This window comes from Cololabis saira, chromosome 16 (assembly GCF_033807715.1).
Source record: "Cololabis saira isolate AMF1-May2022 chromosome 16, fColSai1.1, whole genome shotgun sequence".
Lineage (NCBI taxonomy): Eukaryota > Metazoa > Chordata > Actinopteri > Beloniformes > Belonidae > Cololabis > Cololabis saira.
Window position 1 is genome coordinate 29,881,744 of NC_084602.1, and position 25,687 is coordinate 29,907,430.

The following is a 25,687-nucleotide window of genomic DNA, read 5'->3' on the forward strand; positions in this document are numbered from 1 at the left end:
GATCTTTCAAACTGATTATGGGAGAATTTCTATGTGATGGTATTGTTGTTTAAAAATAAGAAAATGAGAAAAAAAAAGACCTGTGTTGGGGCAGTTTGTGTGTGTGTGTGTGTGTGTGTGTGTGTGTGTGTGTGTGTGTGTGTGTGTGTGTGTGTGTGTGTGTGTGTGTGTGTGTGTGTGTGTGTGTGTGTGTGTGTGCGTGTGCGTGTGTGTGTGTGCGCGTGCCATCATTTCCTTTTGAGTGAGGTAATAGAATTTTGTTTTTTAACTTGTTTGACTCCTTTTGCATTTCCACAAAACAACCAACAGGTGGCGCAACCACTGCAGTTTACTTCTCATTTTACAGCGTTTTTGAACTTTTAGTAACTTTACAAACTTTTAATGTTTCCAAGTTAATTTACAAACCGCTAGAATTCATTTAGCACAGTGTTTTTGTTGTTGTTGTCAGAAAGCGGGTTGCTTGCAGCTCACATGGTTAAATTTTACACCTGTGTTCATTTCACTGAAAACATTCCAGCCCCTCTGGCAGAGACCACTGCCCCCAACTATATGTTGTATGTCTAAAATCCTTCTACTGCATGAAGTATGAAAATAACAAAAATGGAAATGCATACTGACGGTCCGTCAGGGTTGTACCTGCCTCTCACCTGAAGACAGCTGGGACATGTTGCTGCCCCCCATCCCTCCCTCCCCCACCGTGACTGTAAACACAATAAAGTGGGTATCGAAAAAGGATGAGGGGGGTCAAAACATACCATCAGGTGTAAGTCTGTCTGATACATTACAGCCGCTTTACTTAGGTCTAAATGCAATCTTTTAGAGCGATATTTCGTCCTCAGTGGGTTTTAATGTGTCACTAGGCATTTTTCCATTTAAAGGGGATTTTGTCATCTGATTGCTCTGGCATCCCTGCTTTAGTGTGATCTCAGCAGCCAGTAGTTTCAAAATAGGAGGAGAGAAAAAAAGGGTAAAGAGAGTGATAGCAAGATCAGAGATTTAAGGTTTTTACAATTAATGTTGGTTTCTTTCCCCCCCTCCTGCACATTCCTCAGTTGAACGCAGAACAAAGGGCTTTAGAAGGAGAAGTGCTGGAAAATGAGATTCACTGGCTGCTGCTGCTGCTGCTGAATCAAGGGGGAAATGCATAACAGATGAGAGGGGCTTGCTCCCTCCCCTCTTTGTCGGTCACATCCCTGCAGAGCAGATCTCCAACACAACCTCTCGAAAAAGTGTCAGAGTGCATTCAGGTGCTGTTGGAAATTATACACTTACTAGTTAAGAACACCGGAGACCGCAAGACTTAATAAACTTGTCTGTGTTATGAGGGAGTAGGAGGTTTAGTAAATAAAAACAGGATAGTTGATTACTGACATACTGATGTAGACAAAAGAAACACATATGCAATTAATAAAAAGACTTAGAAGTGTAATATTTTTTAGTTATTTAATTGTGTGTCAGCATTTTAGATGCAGAAATGTCAAACACAAGACGGTTCTTGGCTCAACAAGACATTTTACAGATTTAAATATAATTTTTTACATCAATATAATGGGTAAATTAAGCAATAATTTAAGAAAGAGACAAACAATTACAGTAGCATATAGACATAGAATTGCTGATAAATGATGAATCAATGTAGAGCTTTCAAAATAGTTTTGAAAAGTTTTCAGATTATTTTGCTCTCATGATGATGTCATTACATATTTTAGTGTTTTAAATCGCCATTTCAGGCTCTGGAAATATTAAAATGTTTCTGATATGCAGTCATGACTATTGGGTTAATAAATAAAGTGATACTGTCAACAAAGATTAAGTTCAAAAGCTGCTACCAGGGCTAGCACTATGCATAGAAACATTGTTGGGACATCCTTTTATTTTAAGGTTTATAGTCTGGATCAGTATGAGCCATCATAAAGGCATACTTTAGCTACACTCGTGTGTGTGACTGTAGAAAGCAATACACTGGATAGATGAGGAGGAAATTTAAAAAGACTTGTTAACTACTTTGTAGAACTAAAGTTCAGATAAGCTAGGCTGAGTTTATCTATAGCTATAACACCATGTGAGTCTATCAATATCAATGTCACAGTTACTATAAGCCACACTCACACAGAGATTTTGCTATAAAGATGCAATTGAGCTTCCTTCTTTTTCTCACCTGAGCTGTATGACTATGCATGTACACTAAACCTTAACTCCATGTGTTTGGAGGCATCCTGATGCCTCTATCACTCCTTTGTGGATTACACACAGCAACCATTTAGTCCAGCTCTTACTATATCCAAAGTTGTGTAACAGTTTCACACCACAATGATGTGTGCTAAACCCACCACAGAGCACACTGCCTGTGTGAACGGGGCTATAAAACACATCAGTGCACGGTAGTCAAGCCAGCTGGCACCGCCTTAAAAGTTGAAATAAGAGGAAAAAAAATTGTATTTAATTTTATTCTTCTGACATGAAATTTCTTTATTTTAGCAGTGCTAATAAAGTTAGAATAAAACATTTTTTTAACCTCTTTACATGATATAGTTGTAAATAAAAAGAAGATTGTTTGTGAAAACACAATTATTCCAACTTTATGGGAAAGTGTAATTATGACACAGCCTTTTTTTTTAATTGTGTTGTTTAATTTTCAGTGTAAAAAAAACACAACTAATAATAATCATTGTTATTAGCTGGTTACCATACTTTTAAAAGCGGTTGGGCCGTGCCTCCAGGAAATAACTCTACTATTGCAGGCAATAGCTACGGAAGAGTATTAGGGCCAGGCAAGAGAAAACAAATTTGAGAGTGGAAGATTTTTTTTTATTGTGCACTTCGAGAAAAAAGACGAAATGTCGAAAAAAAGGCGAAATGTCGAGATTGTTGAAATACAATTTCGTGAATAAAGTCGAAATTTCGCCTTTTTTCTCAACATTTCGACTTTTTTTTCGACATTTCGACTTTTTTCTCAACATTTCGACTTTTTTCTTGACATTTCGACTTTATTCACGAAATTTTGACTTTTTTCTCAACATTTCGACTTTTTTCTCGAAATTATACTTCAACAATATTATCGAAATTTCGACTTTTTCCTCGAAATTGTACTTCAACATTAATCTCGAAAAGTCGAAATGTCGAGATTGTTGAAATACGATTTCGAGAAAAAAGTCAAAATTTTGTGAATAAAGTTGAAATTTCGACTTTTTTCTCAACATTTCGACTTTATTCACGAAATTTCGACTTTTTTCTCAACATTTTGACTTTTTTTTCGACATTTCGACTTTTTTCTCTAAATTTTGACTTTTTTCTCAACATTTCGACTTTTTTCTCGACATTTCGACTTTTTTCTCGAAATTATACTTCAACAATATTCTCGACATTTCGACTTTTTCCTCGAAATTGTACTTCAACATTAATCTCGACTTTTTTCTCGACATTTCGACTTTTTTCTTAAAATTTCGACTTTATTCACGAAATTTCAACTTTTTTCTCGACATTTCGACTTTTTTCTTAAAGTGCATAATGAAAAAAAAAAATCTTCCTCCTCTAAAATATTATTCTTATTTTTCTCCTGCCTGGCCCTAATACTCTTCTCTCTCGTAAATAGCAGAGTGGACAGAGTGCTGAGAAAACCGAGCGTCCCCTGAACTGCTCGGCTGTACTTAACTGGAAGGGAGGGAGTCGAGACGCTGCTGTTGTTTTCTCCGCTGCACATTGAAATTAACCGTCAGTTGCCCGAGACTGTGCAGACGCGCAGAGAGAGACGCGCAGAGAGAGACCCGCTTGGTGCCGGAACTACGACCCGGAGCACCGAGGCTCACCTCCACCTGTCCACCTGTCCACCTGTCCAGCTGTCCACCTGTCCGCTGCAGGAGACAGGCAGCTGTCTTCTCCCACCTTTGTGCTGGAGATGCTCCGCAGCGCCGTCGACCAGAGAGATGTTGACAAGCGTCTAATTAAGAAATAATTACGCAGCTCGTGTTGGAGCGGCGCGTGAGGTCTGCGTGTCTGCTCGCGCTCTAAAATTAGAATAAGACCGAGCCACCGGAGGCAGTTTCCATTCACTAGTTTTTTTTTTTTTTTGTGGGGGGTGTTTTTTTCTGCATTTTTTCCCTTCCACGCACCTTGGACTTCAGCCGTCTCCACAGAGCCAGCGTGGATCCGAGGACGAGGTCCGGACCGCTCTAGTCAGGTCAGTACCCACTCACTCACAGCTGCTCTGGACCCCTGTCTCTAATGGAATTAAATAATATTAATAATAAAAAACATCTTCTATAAAATGTAAACAGTTTTTTTTCTCACCTACACTTCTCAGTGTTGTTTTTTTAAGGATATAACTAAAACAGCATGTAGGAGTATAGTCATTTCAAACAATTTCAAATTGAAACAACTTGAAAATCCCAAATTAGGTGCAATATTACTCTAATTTGCACATTCCATGTAATACATTCTGTTTATTTGTGTCTGCAAATGAATGCACTAAGTGGTGCCTGTAACCCAGGATGAGATGCAGCTACAGCAGACTGGTGAGATCTGCTACCGCAGGATTAATGAGAGTCAGGCCGGTTAATGGCTCAGCGAGGTGACATGACAGAGACCCAGCTCCCACCGTGATGCAGGCTGACATAACCAACCGCCCTCCTGGCATCCGTCCAGCCTCACTTCATTATTTCGTGTGACTGCTCCTGGCTGCGAATCCTGAAGTTGCCTGTATTACAGCTGCTTTCTGAGCAGAAGGGGGTTAAGACAGTTTTCGCTGAATTTTTTGAATTGCTGTTGTCTCCTTGATGTCATTTCTCCACTTTCTTGGTCTTAGTGTCACAAGCCCCCACTTCAACCAAACTGGACTCTGTGCACTCTTAAAACCATGTGCAGTAGGTTTGATAGAGTAACTGCAACAATAACAAATAATAAAGACCGTCTTCCTTTAGTTTCTCTGTTTAAGTGTCTGTTATTCTCATTAAATAAAGGCTTTGAGTGCGGCGGACTGGTTATATGTTTTGGATGTCTCGCCAACGCTCACTGCCAGCAACATCCGGAGATACTCGCCAAGAATTTCACCTTTTCTGTTTTCCTTGGATTGAAGAAGAATGTGTTATGTGGAATATGGCGAGGCACGCCACGGGGAGGAACATCCAGCTCAGACTGAAGTCACAGGCCAGAGAAGTAGGGGCTGTTACAAGAGGAAACGTTATGGCTTTGCTTGGACGGTGGACAGCTTTCTGGCATGTGGCTCCGGCGAGTCCAGTGCCAGATTCCTTGTTGTCGATGCCCAGCCACAGCTCTCCACCCCTTCATCTTTGTCAAAAACCCTTGCTATGTTTTTCCTCCTCCAGTGTTATCAATCATATCTGGCTCTCGGCAGACTCTCGTGCTCATTAAGGATGTGAACCTGTAGGTAGCCCGTAGCGGCGTAGCCCGCCCCCCAGCCATTCATCTCTCTTGGCAGAGACTCACATCTGGAGCAGCGTTTCAAAACATGGCTCTCAGCAGACATGAAGTGTACGCAAGAGGAAATTCAGTGCGTTTCTAAAGGCTTGCCTCTCTGCAGATGCGGTGCCAAGCATAAAATTAAACTGCATTTGAAGTGTGTGCCTTCACGCTCAAACCTGTAATGGGCTGGAATTTAGGGAAAAATAGAAACAAAGGTGCAGGTGTTGTGGCTAATATTGAGTGCGGTGCAAATTGAAGACGTGCTAAAGGTATTTCATCAGGATGATTGTCATCTGGCCTCATCTCTGCTCTGTTTTGTGTTAAAGGTCTCAGCCAACACAAGTTGAGCTGCCTCGGTCGGTGTGTGTTTACAGTATGTGTGTCGAAACCGCAGGGTGTAGCCCCGGAGTTCTTCTTTTTTTTTTTTTTTTTCCCCCTTTCAGGCACTGCTTCCCCATCATGAATGCGCCTTTTGTGCTCCAGAATGACACGCAGCTCTTGTGAACAACTTAAGAGGAAAGGTGAACACACGTTTGTTTCTGCACAAATTTAAAAATAGAGGAAGGTGTGAAGAGACTTTTCTTTTTTCCTCCCTTTTTTCTGCCTACACTGAAGAAAGTGCTGCAGCATGTATGATGTGAAATCCTATGCCTAAAAATGCTGTGGTTTGCTCTGAAAAAGTGTTTAGGGCCTTCACAGAAACATTCATTTATTTACACAAGATGGAATTAATACAACATGTACAAACACTGGCTCAAACTGCCTCGCATTCCTGAATGAAAAAGTAGTTTATCTCGTACGATAAGTGCTTACATATGTGCGATTGTGGAGAATTTCAAATTCCTTTCCTTGGAAAAAGGAAAACTTGAAAATCCCTCTCTTCTTCTGGAGCTAAAAGAAAAGACTGAGACGGTGCCATCCTGCGATGTGTGTTTTTTTGGCTTCTTTTAAGCTAAAAAAGCACATACCGCTGCCCTTGTCTACCTTTAATGTGGCGTATCCACCCTGGGAATCATCGGCGGTGACATGCCCACAGAGCTCGGGCTTGTTAACCCCACAGCGACAACAAGCCGTTCCCCGGCTAGTCCATAATGCAGCTGCCCTGTCACAACACATGTGTCACCACTCAGCGGGAAGAGCGCCGCGCAAAACCCCAGAGGGCCCTGAGCCCAGCTTAGTCACGCCACCGCGGCCAAGACGGCACACTGATACCTCCTGACAGGCTGCAAGCTGGCACAGACGCAACCCAAGATCCAGCATGTACAGAGCAAAACCAAACAAACCAAAAAACAACAGGAGAAGAAGACCAGCGGGCTGGCATTTTAGTGCTGGAAACATATCTGTCACTGGACAATATCCTGCAAAAGCTGGTCCCAATAGTGTCAAAGCCCCTATCTGTTATTAATTTAGAGAAAAAGCAGAACTACTTTAGCATAAATCATGTATTTCCATTTGACCTGGCAGCTTTGAGATGAAGATTATAAATGATCATTCTCCTGTGGTGAAGAGGTCACCAGAGCCACGTCGTGTTTTCTTCCATCGATTTCCTCTTTGAACATGCCTCTGCAAAGCATCTTCAGCTTTCGTCTTTGATTCATTGAGCACGTCTGAGGGGAGGCTGTGTGACTGCAGTCCACTTTTCACGCGGGGGGCTAATTGCTTTCCGTTTGAGTGGCTCAGTTTTTGATTCATGGCGTGCGGTGCCTTGTTGCTACTCTGAAGGAGAGCTTGATGTCATAAAAGCTATTATCTATTCCTGATCTGTTCTCTCTGGCTGTGTGCGTCGCCCTCTGATGCCAGCACTTGCACTCTCTCCGCCCCCACTCCAGCAGGAGTATTGATGGGATGCAGCCGCTCCGTGTTGAGAAGAAGTGGGCTGTGTGTTTACTTTGAGTCCCCAGTAACTGCACGATGATGAGGGTCGGATGATTTTCTCTTCCACTCTTGATTAACCAATAGCCCGCTTTATGCCTGCTTATGCCTCTATTGACCTGCAGTTTGCAGCTGAACTGTCTCAGTATATAAAATAAGCATTTACATTACTATAATCTAATGAAAAATGTCTTGAAATTAAGATAAAATAAAGATAAGATAAATCTTTATTGTCTCCCTTAGGAGAAATTTGTCTTGGACACGAGAGGCACAGGCGACAATCACACTAGGGCTGGGCGATTATACGATCTCGATTTGTGATCGCGATCAAATTAAGTTCGATCACGGTGATCAGCTGTGGGTCTACTTTCTCGATCACGTGCAAAACATGCTGCAGCAAAGTGCACGACAACCAATCACAACCCGCTTTCCTGGCACCGCGCTGTCTGCATTAATTGATCATGCATGACATGCCGCGGCAAGTTGCATGACCATAGGCAGTAAACTAGTCACATCTGCCTCCCCTGCACTGGTAGGAGCAAGCGTGACCAGAGAGAATAAAACTACAAGACAACAACCGCAGGCTAGCGTTAGCTTAGCTTCGAGCCGACCGGGACTCACGGTTAGCGGTTATTTATTTATTTATTTCGCCGGACAACTTCTTCCGAGCGTACAGGAGGAGGGTGTGATGGATTCACAAAATGCCCTTCGTGATGGATGTATTGTGTATTCGAACCGCACTCATTACAGTTGTGATTCGCTCTGCTTGTACCACAAATTACTCATCACCGCCGACTTCAGAAACTCCGCGGCCCCGACATGGGTGTGTGTGTGCGTGCGTGTGTGTGTGCGCGCTCAGCGGAGTGAATGTGTCGGAGCGCGGAGGCAACAAGCAGAGCTCACCAGATGACGCCGTAGGCTCTGCGTTGGTGTAACGCGGGACCATAAATCAGCCTTAAGTCCCTTTAGGCTAATACTGTGAGAAATAACCTCTCATAATAGCGGTACTACAGTTAATAAATGTAATAAAACTGCCGTTTCTGCTGGCTACTGAGTCCTGTAAGTGGCGAGTGAGTTTTAACTCCTTAATTACCAACCAGCGTCAGAGTCACGCACAGTAAACAAACAGTGATGTTAGAGAGCCACCTGTTGGTCAATTTAAGCAACAGCATCGCCAGCTGCTTGACAGTGGCTCAACTCATATTAGTTTACTGTTTTTGTTTTTAATAATGTCATTGCAATTTTATCTATGCAATTGTGAAAAAAATGGCAAAATAAATGAAAAACTGTGAAAAACCGCATTCCGTAGGCTATTCAGTACTCAGTATTCAGCCAAGTCTTTAAATTTTATTCCGCTTCAGTTTCGGCCTCAAATTTTCATTTTGGTGCATCCCTAGTTTTTTCGGTGGGTACCACTGGTAGCATTCTGGATTCTTGTTAAAACATGCTATTTGCTTTATTTGTTAATAAAAAAACAACTAATCTCTGGTTTCTTTCTATTTTATTCCAGAAGGGAGGGGGGATCTTCTGATTTAAAAAAAATCGTGATTAAAAATCGAGATCATTCAATATGGGAAAAAAAATCGTGATCACTTTTTTTGCCATATCGCCCAGCCCTAAATCACACTCCAACAAACAGAAAACACAACCCAGAAGTCTTTACCCACACATACAATCAAACCACACTATAGTTAACCCACATCAGTTCCCACTCCCAGTTCCCAGAAAACCCACTACACAATACCCCTGAGTAGAAGAAAAAACCATTGCACAGAGCCCGACTGAACTTATTGCACAGATGTCCACATTATTGCACAAATGACCTACGCAAGAGAACCTACACATTATTGCAAAGCCCGACTGAACCTATTGCACAAATGTCCACATTATTGCACTGACCTACACAAAAAGAAACGTATACATTATTGCAAAGCCCGACTGAACCTATTGCATTTCAAAAATTGTGTTTTTAAAATGCCTCATTCTGAAACCTTGATGACTTTTTTTCGGTAAACATCAGAGATGCAGTTTTATTCAGTACTAAAATGTAATAACTATTACTTCAGGTAACAGTGACCCCTATCAAAGCAGTTTGTAAGGAAATTAAAACAAAGGTTTTTGATTTAATGTAAGCCTTATCTTAACAGCCTCTGGTTAAAATTACAGTCTTTCCAATACTACAATGCTGCAATCTACAGATCAGCCTCTAAAACTCTCCTCCATCCACTGGATGTCATTAATCATACTGCCATTCCATTTGCTGCTGGAGCGTCCTGCAGCTCCCACCACTGGAGTCTGTATTCGCTGGTTACCGGGGCTTCTCTTCATCCTGCTGGATAAACACTGGTTTTTGTTCATTTACAAAACTTTGACAGGCAAAAGACCACTGTTACAACAGCAGTCACACACGTACTTCCAGTGGCCTTATTAACGTACTCGTCCAGCAAGGCATGTGCTGTTATTGGTCAGTTTTCTTCTCCAAGGGACTGGAATCACTTGCAAAATACATTAAAATTGAGTTTCTTCTACCTAGTTTCATCTTTTAAAAATTTGGCTAAAATGTACATTGCACCCGGTTTTAAATATGTAGATTTGTATATACATTACATATCAGTGCACAAACTGTTGTGAAGTATAATTTTTTATATATATATATATATATATATATATATATATATATATATATATATATATATATATATATATATATATATATATATATATATAAGAATATTAGGAAATACTAGTAACAGTTACAGTAACAGTATCAGGGCATGGTCTGCTCGTGATGAGTTGCAGTTTACTGCTTTCATAAACAGGGAGATTTCATCTAAATGTTGTATAAATTCAGAAAATCTGTAAAAATGCACGCTGGTGCATCCATGTGTCAGATACACAGATGCTGAGAGAGTATGTATTAGGAAGAACAGTTGGTCGGTGGGGGAGTTATCGCTACCAGGTGCTATTGCAGAAGATGAGAACAACAAAGCATGTCAAACTTTAAAACCAAAAAGAAAACTTTATAGCTTTGAAAAAACATCCTCACTGGCGTCGTACCTGCTTTACGTTTCTGACAGTGCAGTATATTTCGGTGTGTATACTTCACGACTGGACATGGATGCGCCTGCATCGCTGCAGTCACAGCACACGGTTGACAGAGTTCCATGCTTAATCGAAAAGATGAACCTTCACGTTGTAAACAAAAGAACAGTAAATTACACTACACTTTTACACAATTACATTGTTAAGTATCGCTCAAGTGCCATAAAACTATAAAGGAGAGGTAATGATTGTTATGCTCACATTACTGTATGAAGTTGGGTGAATATGTTAAAGAAACAGCCCGTAGCAGTGAGTCATAAATGTCTTAAAGGCTGAAACGTGAAAGTTCATGAACTCAATGGAAAATTCAATAAAACATGCCTGCTGTGTAATATCTGCAAGGCAAAATACATACATGCTTCACTGTATTTTATATTTATTTTAAAGGCAGCTGTCTGATTCAGAATGGACGGACCTCGTAAAGAAAAAGCAGGTCTGATGACATAATAATTATATTAATATGGCACTATAAGATGGTAAATATTCACATTTTAGCCACGTTCAGTCATGCTTTCATTCTTGGAAATGCACTCACTACACTGCTTAATGACTGGTAGATGCTTCTGTTTTCTCATTTATCATCCTACGTGTTCGGCCGGAAGGATATTTGTGTGTTAAACCTCTTAACTGATGCTGGTAATCAGGTGGCCCTAACAGGTCCCTCGCATGCGCCACATTTCACTGGGTTCGTCCCTGTTGAGTCACATTAACATTCACCATCTGTGTAAGTGAGCAGAGGTGGGTGACTGCAAGGGAATAGTGAAGGCTTGTTTTCCTCAATCCTACGAGATTCAAAGTGCCTGTGATGAGATCACAGAGCTCTGAAGAAGCTTGTTGTTGGAACTCCCGTCAGCTCAACCACAGGCCACTCTTTCAGCACTACACCCACTTATCCTCTCACTGCGGAGATATGTCGCCTAGATTCGGTCCACCACATAAACTGTCAGTGCACAAACAGACACCTGCCTGTATCTGTGTGGGAGGAAGCTGATAACTGATACTGACAAGAGCTGACTCTTTTGCCCTATTTTATACATAATCCCAAGATTGTTCTGAACTCAGCATGCAGTTCTTCATACTGTCTTTATTCAATGCATTTTCATTTACTGTGTTTCCAGTCTGCACCTTCAGTGCAGACAGTAACTGAAGAAAACCTCAGTAAATCTTAGTGATGCACCGATTGTTCGGTAACCGAAATTGTTCGGCCGAATATGGCAAAAAAACACTTTCTGTGTTCGGTGGAATAAGTGGGGAAAAAAATCGAACAATTAATAACGGCATTGTAATATAAGGAAATAGACTGGCCGCTCCGTCCCGTAAATCGTTGGCCAACCAAAAACTAACCCCATAAGAATTTTACCTAACATTCACCAGGAGGTGGAACCAAAACAACATAATGCTGGGAAATTTAATTTTTTTTAATTTTTTTACGTTCAATAAATATTTTCTACCTTGTAATTTTGTAAAAGATTTTTTTCTTTGAAAAGCATGCCTAAATCAAATGTATTTGATTTATGCAATGGTGAAAAAATTGGCAAAATAAATGAAAAACTGCTGAAGAACCATGTTCGGTATTCGGTCAAGTGTTTATTATTATTTTCTGTTTCCGTTTCGGCAACAAATTTTCATTTCGGTGCATCACTAGTAAATCTATAACAGACTGTGTGATTTTTATTTGGTCTGAGCAGGTTAATTTACATTTATATCACAATTTGAAATAATAATGCAATTAGTATTATGCAATTCATTGTGAATAATATGGCATGTTTCAAGATGGCTTAAAACAGAGATGCTTCCTGTCCTTGTGTTACAGTCACACCCATTAATGAGAAGTACTACTGTCTTTATTTACTGGTCGCTGCAACTCCAGTGTAACATTTACACATGCATTGTGATGATGTAGTCGCTGGGAAGTGTGTTTCCGGGGTGGATTTGTTCAGCTTGTATTTTAAAAATAACCTGCGGGGGACCGAATGCAAAAACATTTAAGTCAACAAAGCCAGTCCAACCGTTTAGAGAGTATCATTATGGTGAGCTGAGCATGTTCTCTGAGACTAAAAGTAAGGCTAGTAAAGCACTTTAACTGGCTGGCCGTGTTACTTTATGTGGATAATTAAAGTTGTCTGGAAAAAGAATAATTGAAAACATCCAACATTGGAGAAAAAAGGGGGGGGGGGGCATGTCAGACCTTAAAGAAAAACAGAAATGACCAAGAAGAATGCAGCAGATTCTTCTCTAACGCTATTAGACATGCAGAAACACCACAGGAAATATGTTGACAGTGTTCATCCCATAATAGAATAATAATATTTCCACAAATACTGGGCAGTATTCAGTCGTACGCTGCTTAGCAACGACGGTTTTTTGATTTTACGACTGTAAATGTAAATGCACTTTGTCAGGATTTATTGAACGTGTGTTCTCGCTGCGCGGGTATGTATGTCGTCTGCGATAATGAAATATGGCAGAAGTAAATCTTGCTGACCCACTCATGTCTTCTCCACAATTCCCTGTTTCCCAATTTACCCGCTAGAGTCTGCGCTGTTGTGAAGCCATGACACATTACATGCTAGTGTGCGCTATGAAGAAGCTCCCAGGCCGTCCAGTGTCTGTTTTGATGTGAAAACCACAGACATATTTTCATTGCAATCTTTTCCCCGAAGCCTAAGAAATACTTAGTAATAAAAAAAAAAAAAAACCTGGCCAGCAAAACAGGGAATAAACACTAAATACACTCACACACATACACACAGAGCGATACAGGATACACTTTGTGAAACACATGTTGGATCGATTAGCATTTTTGAGGCCACAGGAAAAAAAGAAAGAACTTTGAGAGAGCACAGTTTATTAGAAACATGCTGCACAGTCCCGCAGATCAGTGAGCAAATGAAATCCTCCCCATGTTTGGCTCAAAAATCTGTTTTTCTTTGAATAGTTTTTATTGTGTTACTGTTGGGGAAAGTAGGTGGAGCTTCGTAAAAAGCCACAAAGATGTTTTTCAGCTCCCATGCATATTCATACGGCGTTTGCAGGCGGCCCTGGTTGCCCACTTTGTTATTATGACAGACAGCACAACATTTACCCTAAAATCCTGCTGTGGATACTGTGCAGGAACTTCGAATTAAATGTGAGAGTTTGGCGGTGGGGCAGTCCCCTTGGTTTGAAGCAAGAAAACGTGCAGAAAAAAAGGAAGAGCGTGGTTAACGGCAACAAGCGAGTCCAAAACCCAGCTACCAACTTCAAAGCTTTTACGAGCGTTAAAGCGGGGGTTTCCAACCAAGCAGTCACAGTAGGACCACAATTAGCAGTTATTAAATGCGATTACACACATTTCCTTAGTTTTTTTCTTTTGCATCTTGAAGCTCCAATCATTAGCTGATTAGTTCAGTTAATAAAACGAGCGTTTCCTTTTAGAAGTACAAGCCATCCACTGGTTTCAGCCTCTCTTGATCTTATTAGTGAGTATTATGAAACAAAAAATCCCAATGGACTGTTTATAAATATGTATATGTGTCTGTGCGTGTGCGTGTGTGTGTGTGTGTGTGCGTGCGTGCGTGCGTTTGTATACATGTATCAAGGTGTTGAGTATCACGTTAATGAGATGCTATTATGATGATACTGCATAACTTAAATACTCACTAACATAGTTCTCCTTAACGGCCCCCCTGGGCGTGTTATTTCTTTGCATTTTAATGCAACTCAACTAGCAGCATGTCTGTGTGAAAAAAGCTTATCATGCTTTGTACCTGTAGATGTGTCCGGGTGTTTTTCTTGGCCAGAAATGAGGAGGAAGCGGTAGTTGGTGGGGTGGGAGTTTATGCTTTAGCATTTCAGCCTTTTAATTTTCATTTTAAACACGTAAAGTGCTAAAGGCTACCCTCTCTGATGTGTTTTTTCTTTTCCTTTGCTGTTTTACGACAAACAGTTGTCTCGTGCCGTTTTACAGCATGGGGCCTGTAATTGGTGAACGTCTGTTGGGGGCTGGGTGGGTGGATGCTTTTGGCATATGTTTCAAATCATGCCCTTCTCCTTGTGTCTGAAGCAGCTGAATGTCTGCAGCCACTCGGGCTCAAAACCTTCATCCTGTGTTTTTGTAATATCTGGAAAGAATGACATTTTCAAAATCTTGAAGCCCCAACTTTAGTTTCCTCTCAGCTCGACTCTTCTCTCATTCTGGTTCTCAGTTGTTCTCCAAGTCTCTCCTTCACAGACATCTTGTTAATGTTTTGCACTTTCACTCCTGATACATGCACCTTTTTTTTAAGCAATATAATTTAACATTCTCCCATATTAGATTAATTATATCAGCTCTCTGCACTGTTTCCCCTGTCGCCACAGTTCTCTTTGCAAACACGCTTTATGAAGAAATCTGTAATTTTGTTAGTATTGAGAACAGAGATGGCATGCAGCGGTAATTAATGGTAACCACCTCACATTTCAAGATGCAGGAAAAACCGAGGAGACTTCACACTAACCAGTCTCATTGCAAGAGATCCATCCATCCATCCATCCATCCATTTTCTATACCCGCTTTATCCTGTGCAGGGTCACAGGGGTCTGCTGGAGCCAATCCCAGCTCATTACAGATGAGAGGCAGGATCGCAGGGCCACATATACAGACAGACCATTGCAAAAGATCAAATACAACATTTTCAAACGGAAAAAGGTGTTTTTAGTAAAACATATTTAGTAAAATGTACCAATTTGCAATTTTATAATGAAAACTTTACAATAACTTTATAATAAACAAAAAAATGTTCAACATCTTATTCTGATCACCGGCCAAGAGTCCACTCATTTGTAATCTCAGTATTTTGAGAACCAGAGTTTTCCTTTGAGACAGCTTTTGTGGGGTTGGGTGAGGTTGGAGTTTTGACTCTCAAGGTTGCGTATATTTACATTTTTGTGCATGCTTATGTTTTAAAACTAAAAGGATGTTTTGAAACAGAAGCTTGGGAATTGAAAACCGTTTTCAAGGTTCTTTGCAGATAGCGTGTGAATTTCCTGGGGAACTTGCCACAGTTCTCTTAAATAAAGCCACCTCAGTCAGTCTGTTCACATAGACGTTGTGTCTCAAAGACGCCACTGTGCCTGCTGCCATTTCTCACCTTCACTCATTCACATCCCAGTGTGTGCTTTCAAACAGCACACTGCCACTTCACAATCAGAGGATTGACGACGCCGTCTGTGTCTAGAGTGGCATGTTTCGCTGCGCCCACTCTCTCTGACATACATGTCACTTTTTCCTCGGGACTTGCTTGAACACTGAAGCCCAGCAAGGTGCAACCAAATCATTTAAAAGGGTTAATGTCAATCCTTTCAGGGAATCCCAGACTGTTCAGATGAGGGAAATGCAAATTAGTTTTCTTGTTGAGATCAGTGTTATGCTAAGGAATTCATTTAGAGTCAATCAGGAACATTTTCTTAATGCATTTTACGTAATTAATATGCGCTTCACCCGCGATGTGAATGCGTATTTTCATTACTGTTCACCGGAGTTTCTCCTCCCCTTCACTTGTATCTTCTCTCTCTCACACACACACATGCATTGTGTGTGTGTGTGTGTGTTTTTCCACATGTTTCTCCATGCACACAGCACAGCCGAAGGCAGCTAGGTGAAGTGCAATAAAAGCTTCCCAAGCGGGTGCAAACATCTGGACCCCAACGTCTTACAGTAGGGCAAAAATATCCCTTTTTAAAACACATTCAAGCTGAATCTGAGTAGAGATTCCTGGCTAAAGGCTAGGGCTGTGGATCGATTCCAATATCAGATCGATTCGATTCCGATTCTTAAGATTCAGAATCGATTATCACGTTTTGATTCGATCCGATTCGATTCGATCCGATATTGATTTTGGTTACTGTTAATAAAACTGTTTTTTCAGCTGTTGCATGAATTATATGACTGTGTAGTTATGCAACATATTAATACTAGTATTATATTGAGATTAAACAGCAAGTATTGGCAGCTAATGATGCTGTAAGGACCAATCAGCTCCCAGAATGCTGATAGAACTGCTTTCAGAAACATCGTGGGGCAGAATTATCAAACAGATCCAGGGAGCAAACAGAGGACGAAAGAAATCGCTTTAATTTTTTCCCCATTTATGAGAATTTGGTTTTTAACATTTATGCAAATGTAACCCCAAGACAGTATATAAAGCAAAAGCAAAGAAATATAGACAATTTATGCAATTATAACTGAAAACTTTAATGTTTTCATACCTTTTAAACATATTTAAAGGCAAAAACATGGCACCAGTTATTCTCGTGTCCAACAAAATATTCCTTTTTTGGGCATAAACAAAAAAGTACCAAAAGTTGTAATGTAATGATGAGAAAAAAAAAGAAAAAAAAATTATTATTATTATTTTTTTTTTTAAATCGATCTTTAGACATATGAATCGATTTTTAGGAATTAATATGAGAATCGATTTAAAATCGGAGAATCGATCTTTTCAACACAGGCCTACTGATGGCTGGGGAGGTCGACCTGCTGATGCTCAAGCTGCATCTGCTCAACTGAAAGTCAACCCTGCTCACGCGCACAAAAGATGTGAAGCCAGAGTTGGATGTGATGGACGAAACATAATCCAAAGTGTAAAACCTTTGCACAAATTTTGTCCCCGACTATTTAAATATTCAGTCTAGACTCTGTTATAACACTGGTAGAGGCAGTTTCATGGCTATCTTTAGTATATTTTTTAAGCCTCCCTTTTGCCATTGAGGCTCTGGTTGACTTTCCCTGTTAAATATTTCAGCACACAACAAATTCTGCATATCTGAGTACGTGTTTGCCTGTCTATCCCAGCACTGGAGGGAGTTATTCAATCATGACAGCAGAAATCAGTGCTGCAGGCGATCGCTCTCCCCTCCCGACAAGGCTCCTAAGGCACTTATCTTTCATTATCTGACTCATTCCATCTATCCATCCGCTCCACCTTTCCCCGTTTTCCCCTCTTATTCTTCATTGCTCCCCGTCTCCCTCTCACAGTTTGTCTCGTCGTGTCCTGGCATGGCAATTAACGTCTCATCATCAAAGGGTGTTTTGAAAAAGGAAAGTGAGATAGGGAGTCAGGCAGAGTGAGGGAATCTGCAAGAGAGTGAAGATAAGAGGGATGAAGCCGGAGGAGCTGCGAGCGAACAGAGGTGAAACACACACACGCTGTCGCACACTTGTACTGAGGTTTTTTTCCCCCCCTTTTAAATAAATGTTAAAAAGAATCACACACACCATCACATTAGCTCTCAGCACCCCACGGTCCTGTGAGATGCTGACAGAAACGCAGAAAAGGAAAAGAAGAATGATGATCATGCCCCAGCCATCGCCTGAGATTTCCTTCTCCTCGTCCCTTTTTTAATTTCCAACTCTGTTTCTTTCTCTCTCTCGCTCACAGTCCCGAAAACCCGATGTGAACAATGTTGCTTCTCCCTTTCCTTGTCTCTGGAGAGCAAGAACTGTTGCTGAAGATGCAGGAAAGACACTCTGGCCGTAGTCTTACTGCTTCTTTATTTTTTCTTTGGTTCCCCCCCTGGTTCTGAGAGCTGTCAGCTGTGACCGCTGTTGAAAGAATGTCACGGAGAGAGAGAGAACGGGGGAAGAGAGGGAGTGTCACGATGGAGTTCCCTACGGAGAGCAAAGGGAGTCATAGCAAGTTTGTTTCTTTGTGCCCTGCAAACGTAGCAACAGCAGTGGTGACAGGAGGCGATGGAGAGGAAAACAGCTGGAGGTGAAAAAGCAGCGTGGAGTGTGGAGACGAGGAGGGCCGAGGCCGCTAATTAACCGTGGCAGCGGCGCTCAATGACACCGGGATAATTGGCCCTGGTTGGTGGTCCGTCGGTCGAGGAGCCTTCAGCAGTCCAATCTTACTGGGATGAGTGCGTTTCAATCGACAGCTATTGCTGCTGGACTATATATTGTTTTGACATCATTGCATATTAAGTCAAACATGTCATGCTACAACTTTGTTCCTGATCGACGCATAAAACTGGAGCAGATCTCATTTGGACTAATCTACGCGTGACGGGAGGCTTGTCTGATCCGATGATCTTAATGCACTCCAGTGTCGCCGTTATTGAATTGGCAGCATTTTCATTGCATTTTATCCACAAAACGCAGATTGCTACCTGTGCATGGAGCACATACACTAAAGAACACAAACATATTTCTATAGATAGGTGAAAATGTAAGAGTTGTTGCATCCATGAAAGGTTTAGAGCTAAACATAATGACATACAGATATGACAGAGTTTATAAGTGAACACTGAGCCGCAGGTAGAACTCGTCCAAAGCATCGTGACAGAAACGTATCGGCTGAAAAGCTTCAGCTTCCTTTGTCCACTGTGTTCGCTCTCTCACATATTTTACTTCATGTCGATGTATTCAGTTTGTTTACTTCGACCGGCATTCTTTATATTGAGCTATTTTGTTTTGTCCTCACTTGCAGCAGTTCTGGATGGAGAGTTGGTGGCACTTAGAGCTAATCTGGTTATTTTATGAGCTATTTTTCTTTAAAATGTTTTTAATTTCTAACATGTTGCGAAGAAATGGAACATCAGGTTGCAAAAGGAAAAGTCATTTAGAAGAAAAATAGGTAAAAAAAAAATCATTGGAGTTTCATTTTATTACTTAATGAATATATTTTTGTTAATTTGATGTCATTTGTGAATTTCCACACTTGAATTTTTACACTGTTTGCTTTGGAAAATGCCAGTTTCAAAAATGGTGTGTATTGTGACATAAAAAGAAGCATGGAGCCAGACTAATTAGCTATCAAGAGTCCTCTGTTTGACCGACCTGAACTCGTAGATGAAGCTGCAGCCGTCTCACGTCTCTGCTGCTACATGCTGTGTTAGCAGCTACAAGATGACGACGTGAATGTAAACTGACATTTAATATCCGGGGTCTGTAGTCTCTTTCTGCATGTAACTTCTGAAACCTGGGTAGAGAGGGATTAGGGTCCAGAATGTGTTTCTGCAACCATTTGTGAGTAAAAGTACTTAATCACACATTCCTTATGATGAGTGAAGGAAATATTGGTGTAACCCTCCTCCACATATCTCTTTTTTGTTCCTGCATTTCACCCTTAATGTTTTCTCTTCAACCTTTCTGGGTCCGGGGTCTAATTTTGGGCTTAATGCTGATCCCAGAAGTACACAACTTTCTGTTGTCATGGAAACTCAGCAATTTATTAGTGGCAGACTATCCAAAGCAACACAGAAAAATGTTACAGGAATCAGAAGCAAGGACAAAGACAGTAAGAGCTGAATAGCTGCAACAGGCTGCCCCCTGTGCAGCAACACTCAGGAACGTTGTTGTTGTTAACTGTGAATACCAGCGAGACTGTTGCACTCTTACTGTGTCTCTTGGACACGGTGCTCAAAATACTTGTGTGCCATTCAAAAAAAAGTCTATTGTGCCAGGTAGTAGAGTCCTGCTTTTGTTTGTCACAGTAGTCCTTAGCTTTTCTCTAAGGAATCTCACCTGTCTGAACTAGATTTGTCTTGTTATGTGCCTGACTGGGCAGCACAGTGTTGTTGTGGCTTCTCACCTGAGGCACGAAGGCTTCCTGCTCCAGTCCTGGCTGCAGCTTCTCTGTTTGGAGTTTGCATGCTCCCCCGGTGCCTGCAGGTGCTCCAGCCTCTTCCTCCAGTGCAGAAGCACGCTGGGTCGAGTGGATACTTTTACATCTTCCTGAAGTGGGAGTGTGCATGGTTATTTTCTCATTTGTCTCTCTTTGTCCCTGTGATGGGATGGCGACCTATCCAGGGCTGCTTTTGCACAATTACAGCCTGAATAGACTCTGCAAACCTGAACAGAAACAGATCGTTGATGATAATATGCTTCAAAGCATGAAGTGGCTCCTTCCTGGTGACCTGATTGCACCTGATCTGTGTTTTTTTCTTTTTTTAATAAGGACTGTGGCTTTCTGCTTTTACTGTTTCAGCTGTGTAGCACCCTATAATGCAATAATTTCCTGAAAATGTAATAACGCCTTAAAATGTAATAAAATTTGCACTTAACTCAATCGAAAATGTAATAAAACCCAATAATGTAATAACTTCACCAATAATGTAATAAAATATCCTGACGGATATTGTAATAACATTTTTACAGATAATGTAATACCTTATTACATTATTGGGAATTTATTACATGGTACTAAAGTCTGCAATTTAACCCAATAGTCATTCTGGTGTTTCAAATCCAGCGTATATAACATTCTTAGATACTTAAAACGCAAAATGTAGGACTGAAAATGAACATATATATTACATTATTTGTCAAGTATTACATTATCAGTTTTGGAAAAAATAAAAATGACCCACCTGAAAATGTAATAAATTCCCAATAATGTGATAAGGTATTACATTATCGGTAAAAATGTTATTACAATATCCGTCAGGATATTTTATTACATTATTGGTGAAGTTATTACATTATTGGATTTTATTACATTTTCAGGCATTATTACATTTTCAGGAAATGATTACATTATAGGGTGCTACAAGCTGTTCTCCTGATATATTTATCAGGCTTTTGCTGGGTGTTTTCTTCATTTGTACCAAATGATTATCTTGAGTTCTTACATCATCATGAGGCAGCTTTTCACAGGAAACACTCATTTTGACTTATTAGAGGTAATAAACATCGTCATTTTATGGCGTTGTTGTTGGTTTTATACACCAGAATTGGTACTTTGTCTGGTACACTTGACAATAATACTGGGACAGCACAGCGGCTTGGTTGTACCGTTGTAAGGAGGTTACAGGGGTCTTTCTGTGTGGAGTTTGCATGTTCTCCCTTTGCTTGCTTGGGTTTCCTCCCACAGTCCAGATAAACTCACCAACCTCTTCATCAGATACACCAGATATACCTAATGAAATGTGATGGACTGGTGACCTGTCCAGGGTGTAACCCTACCTTTTCAGAGGTGTCAAGTAACGAAGTACAAATACTTCGTTACCTTACTTAAGTAGAAATTTTGGTTATTTATACTTCACTGGAGTAATTATTTTTCAAACCACTTTTTACTTTTACTCCTTACATTTTCACGCAATTATCTGTACTTTTTACTCCTTACATTTTAAAAACAGCCTCGTTACTCTATTTCATTTCGGCCTTTAAAAAAAAACTATCCAGTTAAATTGCTCCATCCGGATAGAGTGAATTTGGTTGTGGTTGTTTCAGATGTTCTTGTCCAGTTTTGTTCTTACATCCCTCAGATTCCTGCAACTAAACTTGGATCCAATAAAGGTTAGGATAAATGATAACATGCCTCTGAAGTTTGACTTTTTGCACCATTACAATACTTATAGGCAACTAGTCATCATATCTTCTGCTCTCTGAAACACATGTTAATGCTCAATAGTACACATATATGGTTCTTTAATATATTTGCATTATACTAAGATGCATTCATTTTCAATGGCCTTTGTCCTTAATGGCTTTTTCCCCCCTTACATTACTTTTACTTTTATACTTTAAGTAGTTTTGAAACCAGTACTTTTATACTTTTATGGAGTAAAAAACTTGAGTTGATACTTCAACTTCTACAGGAGTATTTTAAAACTCTAGTATCTATACTTCTACCTGAGTAATGAATGTGAATACTTTTGACACCTCTGTACCTTTTACCCAGAGAGAGCTGGGATAGCTCCAGCAGACCCCTGTGACCCTGAATAGGAATACGAAGGTGTAGATAATGGATGGATGGATGGATAATAATAATAATAGTAATACTGTTCTGTTCTGTGTAATCCATTACTCTCTGGAGCTTGGTACGGTTCTTCCTGCAGTGATGTTCCAGCGGTTGATTAGTCCGTTGAAGGCAAACACTATAAAAGCAGCACAGAGAAACGAATCTGTTCAGCCAAGCAAAACCGGAAGCTTATTGATACGGACATTTTAATCAGGTATCCAACAGGGCTGAGGCCGAGATGCCACCTCCGTTTGATCTGCAGAGATAGCTGGTGGCTGATAATATCTGTTTGTGCTGGCAGGAGGAGGAAGGGAAGGAGAAGCTTTGAGGAGGAAAGGTGGTGACAAGGAGGCCCGTCTGCTGATTCCCTCACAGCTGGCTTTGCATTCTGCATGAAGGGGAGAAATCAGCAGTAGACCAGATGACAGCCATTCACCATGATCAAAAGGACACAGTTTTTTTTTCTCTGTGGATTCACAGAATCTCAGACAGACTTAGTCTCTCAGGCCCCTCAGCGTCTGCACAGTAGAGCTTTGTTTTCACATTGAAAAGGCTCAGTTAGTAGATTAGTGCTGCTCTCCGCCAAGCAAAAGTGTCAGACTAATGTTTATTCCTATTTGAATCACCTTCATTTAAAACATAAGGTGCTAGGTGTTTCAATATTGTTTTTCTTTGTTTTTTGTTGTTTTGTTTAGTTTTTTTGTTAGAAAATTGACAAGATTCAACATTGATTAAAATCAAATAGGGACACTATCTGTTGGAAATCTTTTGTCAAGTGGTTTTGCCCTGAGTTTAAGGCCCGCTGGCACCGTACACATCATCTCCTTTGTTTCCCAGATTATCATGCTGTTGACTCAAGCTTCCCAGTGCGATTTGACATGTGAGATTCATTTCACCGAACAAATTGGTGTCAAACATCTCGCTAACTCCCCTACCAACTAATCAATAGGGAATTCATGGTGAGAGTGGGTGTCATTCCTGCATCCGTGTGCCTCGCTTTGCAGAGCCACACTCACAACAGAGTTGGCAGCGTTCTGACAATTTATACTGCTCACTGGTATTGCCGTTCAAATTTGGCATCGTTCAGCACAACATCCTTTCTGCAAAAGCTGTGTATTTGCCAAAGCTAGATGAAAAGCTTTAAAAAATGTCCTGCATCACTAAGGGAGCATATGCAAAATGCTTGTGAGGTTTATGCAGATGAAGGAATAGGTATTAATGTGCATAAATAGTTTCCAAGCTGATACTGAATTAACCACCAAAACACTGAAAAAGCTGAAATATCCTGTTAATTGGTTTGTATACTTTTAAAAATGTGACATTTTAATAATTTCATATATAATATTATCACATATAATATATTTGATATTAGAATAACTTGCATCTAACCAGATCTCTGACCATGTGGGATGTTTTTTCCACTGTGTTTGTTTTTTCCAGACCTGAACCAGAGAGAGAGATGACCCTTGTTTTGTCCATGAATCCTTTCCTGGACCCAGAGGGAGACCCTCCACCCTCCGTATTCCCACCCATATGGGATTCGGAGCGCTGCACTAAGACCTGCCTGCCAAACCCTGCCACGCCCTGCAGCTCTGAAGAGCGCTTTACAGAAGGTGCGTTTCCCACTGCAGATTCACATTCTTGTTCAGGCACTGTTTGAGCCCATCAAAAACTATATAATGATACATCCGAAAGGAATTTGAACCATAACAAACTTTTTTTTTTTACTAAGAGTCAAAATAGAAGTTTATTTGAGCATCCAGTGTTGCTAACAGGAGGCCAGTGCAGGACTGTGTAGAGCAGTCTAGCAGGCTAACAGCATTTGTCTCCATTTAGTTTTGATTATTAATTACTCTATACCTTTACTTAACCCAGGAAAATGTCAATAGAACCAAATGATTTCTTTTACAACAAAGTCCTTACCAGAATGACAGCACCATATTACCGCTAAAAAACATATACCTCATTGAACAAAATCAATTTCTTCCATGTCATGGAGGCTGCACATTTGAATTCTGTGTTGCCCCCAAATATGTGCGTGCCCTGGAAATCAAGAGAAGGAACAGATCTTGAAAATGGAGCGCGCAGCTTCATGAGCTACAGTACTCTGAATATTGACAGAACAAAGATGTGATTGGAGGAGTGCAGGAAAAGCCTTAACATGGAACTACAGCAACAGATGAGAATATGTCAGCGATGGAATCTGCTGGTGGGCAAAGGCCAGACCATCCAACATGTGGATTTAACAATTAGTGATGAGAAAAAGATTTGGAATTTGTGACAAACTCATATCAAATGCACGTAGACAAGGAAGTGATGCCTGCATATAAAATATGTATCCATCCATCCATTAACTTCCTCCTGGCCAAACTTCGACAATCGTAGCAGCAGCCGAACGCTGGCTTCACACAGCGGTGTTGCATGTGTCGTCTCTCCTCCCTCTCCATAGATTTAGAATGGGAGGGATGTCGTCTGTTGAGAAAAGTAGTTGTGGGTTGCATGCATCCATTGTGTTGCTTCTGTCAAATGTTAGCAGATTTTTCAACTTCTCTCTTGGCAACACATGCCTCAGCCAATCAGGTTGTGGCTGCATGGCCAATAGAGTTAGTTTTCTCAGATAGTTTTCTTCATCCCGCTCCCGCTGAATTTCTGATCATTACCGCCCGCACCCACAATGTGTGTGTTCCACTCCCGCCCGCTCCCGCAAGACTCTTGAGAATTCATGCCCGCACAATAATAGAGATGCATTGATGTTGTGTATTCTCCCGTCCCGCAAGAGAAATGTCCTGGACAAATCTATCTGATTTAATGTTAACATGATATTTGTGGAGCTTGATGGATAATTGACAGTTCATAGGTCACCTGACCGAAAGTTAAATGCAAATCCATCATTGTCATCATCGCACAAGCTTTTTCGCCTTTCGCACACACATCAATTATGTGTTTGAGGTTATAACTAGAGTAGGCTGTGAGTGGCTCAAATAACACTAATAAATAACATAAAATAGACAAAGTTAACGAATGAAACCAATTCATTTAACAGATGAATCACTTGGCCATAATATCGCTGTGGAGGGAGAAAATGCTGCTGACCGACTGCAGTCCCAATCCCGTGCGTCTCTCTTCCAAGATGCACCACAGACTCTAAACGCAGTTCCTCCGAATATCTGATTTTCTTTGTTTTGTAAAGACCTTGTTTGAGGTTCTTTTCCACGTCATTGATTTCCATCTTGTCAGTGTTATTTTAGCTGCAGCAAAGTTCAAACCGCCCGCTCCCGCCAGATTTGCGTTGGGTCCGGCAGGACCCAATCCCAATGCAGCCCTCTACCAGCCAATAAACTTGTACGCGGCGGTGGGTCAAAAGCTAAAACTGGTCATTTTGAACACACATCGGAGGACAGAACCATCATCATCACCGTCTTGTGCATCCGATGAACAGGGTACACCCAAAAACGAGGCTTAGCATATTACCTGTGCCGACCTCCTGGTTGAACATGTCCAAAGCTCCTCCTGAGGGAGGTTTCCAGGGGGGATCCTCACCAGATGCCTAAACCACCTCAACTGGGTCTTCTCCATGTGGAGGAACCGGA

General features: G+C 40.8%; 1 protein-coding gene across 2 annotated transcripts in view; it reads left to right on the forward strand.

The window, feature by feature from the left end:
- The window catches only part of LOC133462934 (SERTA domain-containing protein 4-like), a 36,696-nt gene that overhangs the window by 5,816 nt on the left and 5,193 nt on the right, over positions 1-25,687 (forward strand). Inside the window, exons 1-2 of one of the 2 annotated variants that reach the window (XM_061744468.1) lie at positions 3,824-4,177; positions 23,538-23,710. In XM_061744468.1, coding sequence (XP_061600452.1) covers positions 23,557-23,710 — 154 coding nt within the window. In that variant the 5' untranslated portion in view covers positions 3,824-4,177; positions 23,538-23,556. Of the gene's footprint in view, positions 1-3,823; positions 4,178-23,537; positions 23,711-25,687 lie in introns of those variants that run through there. The other variant, XM_061744469.1, reaches the window with a different exon arrangement.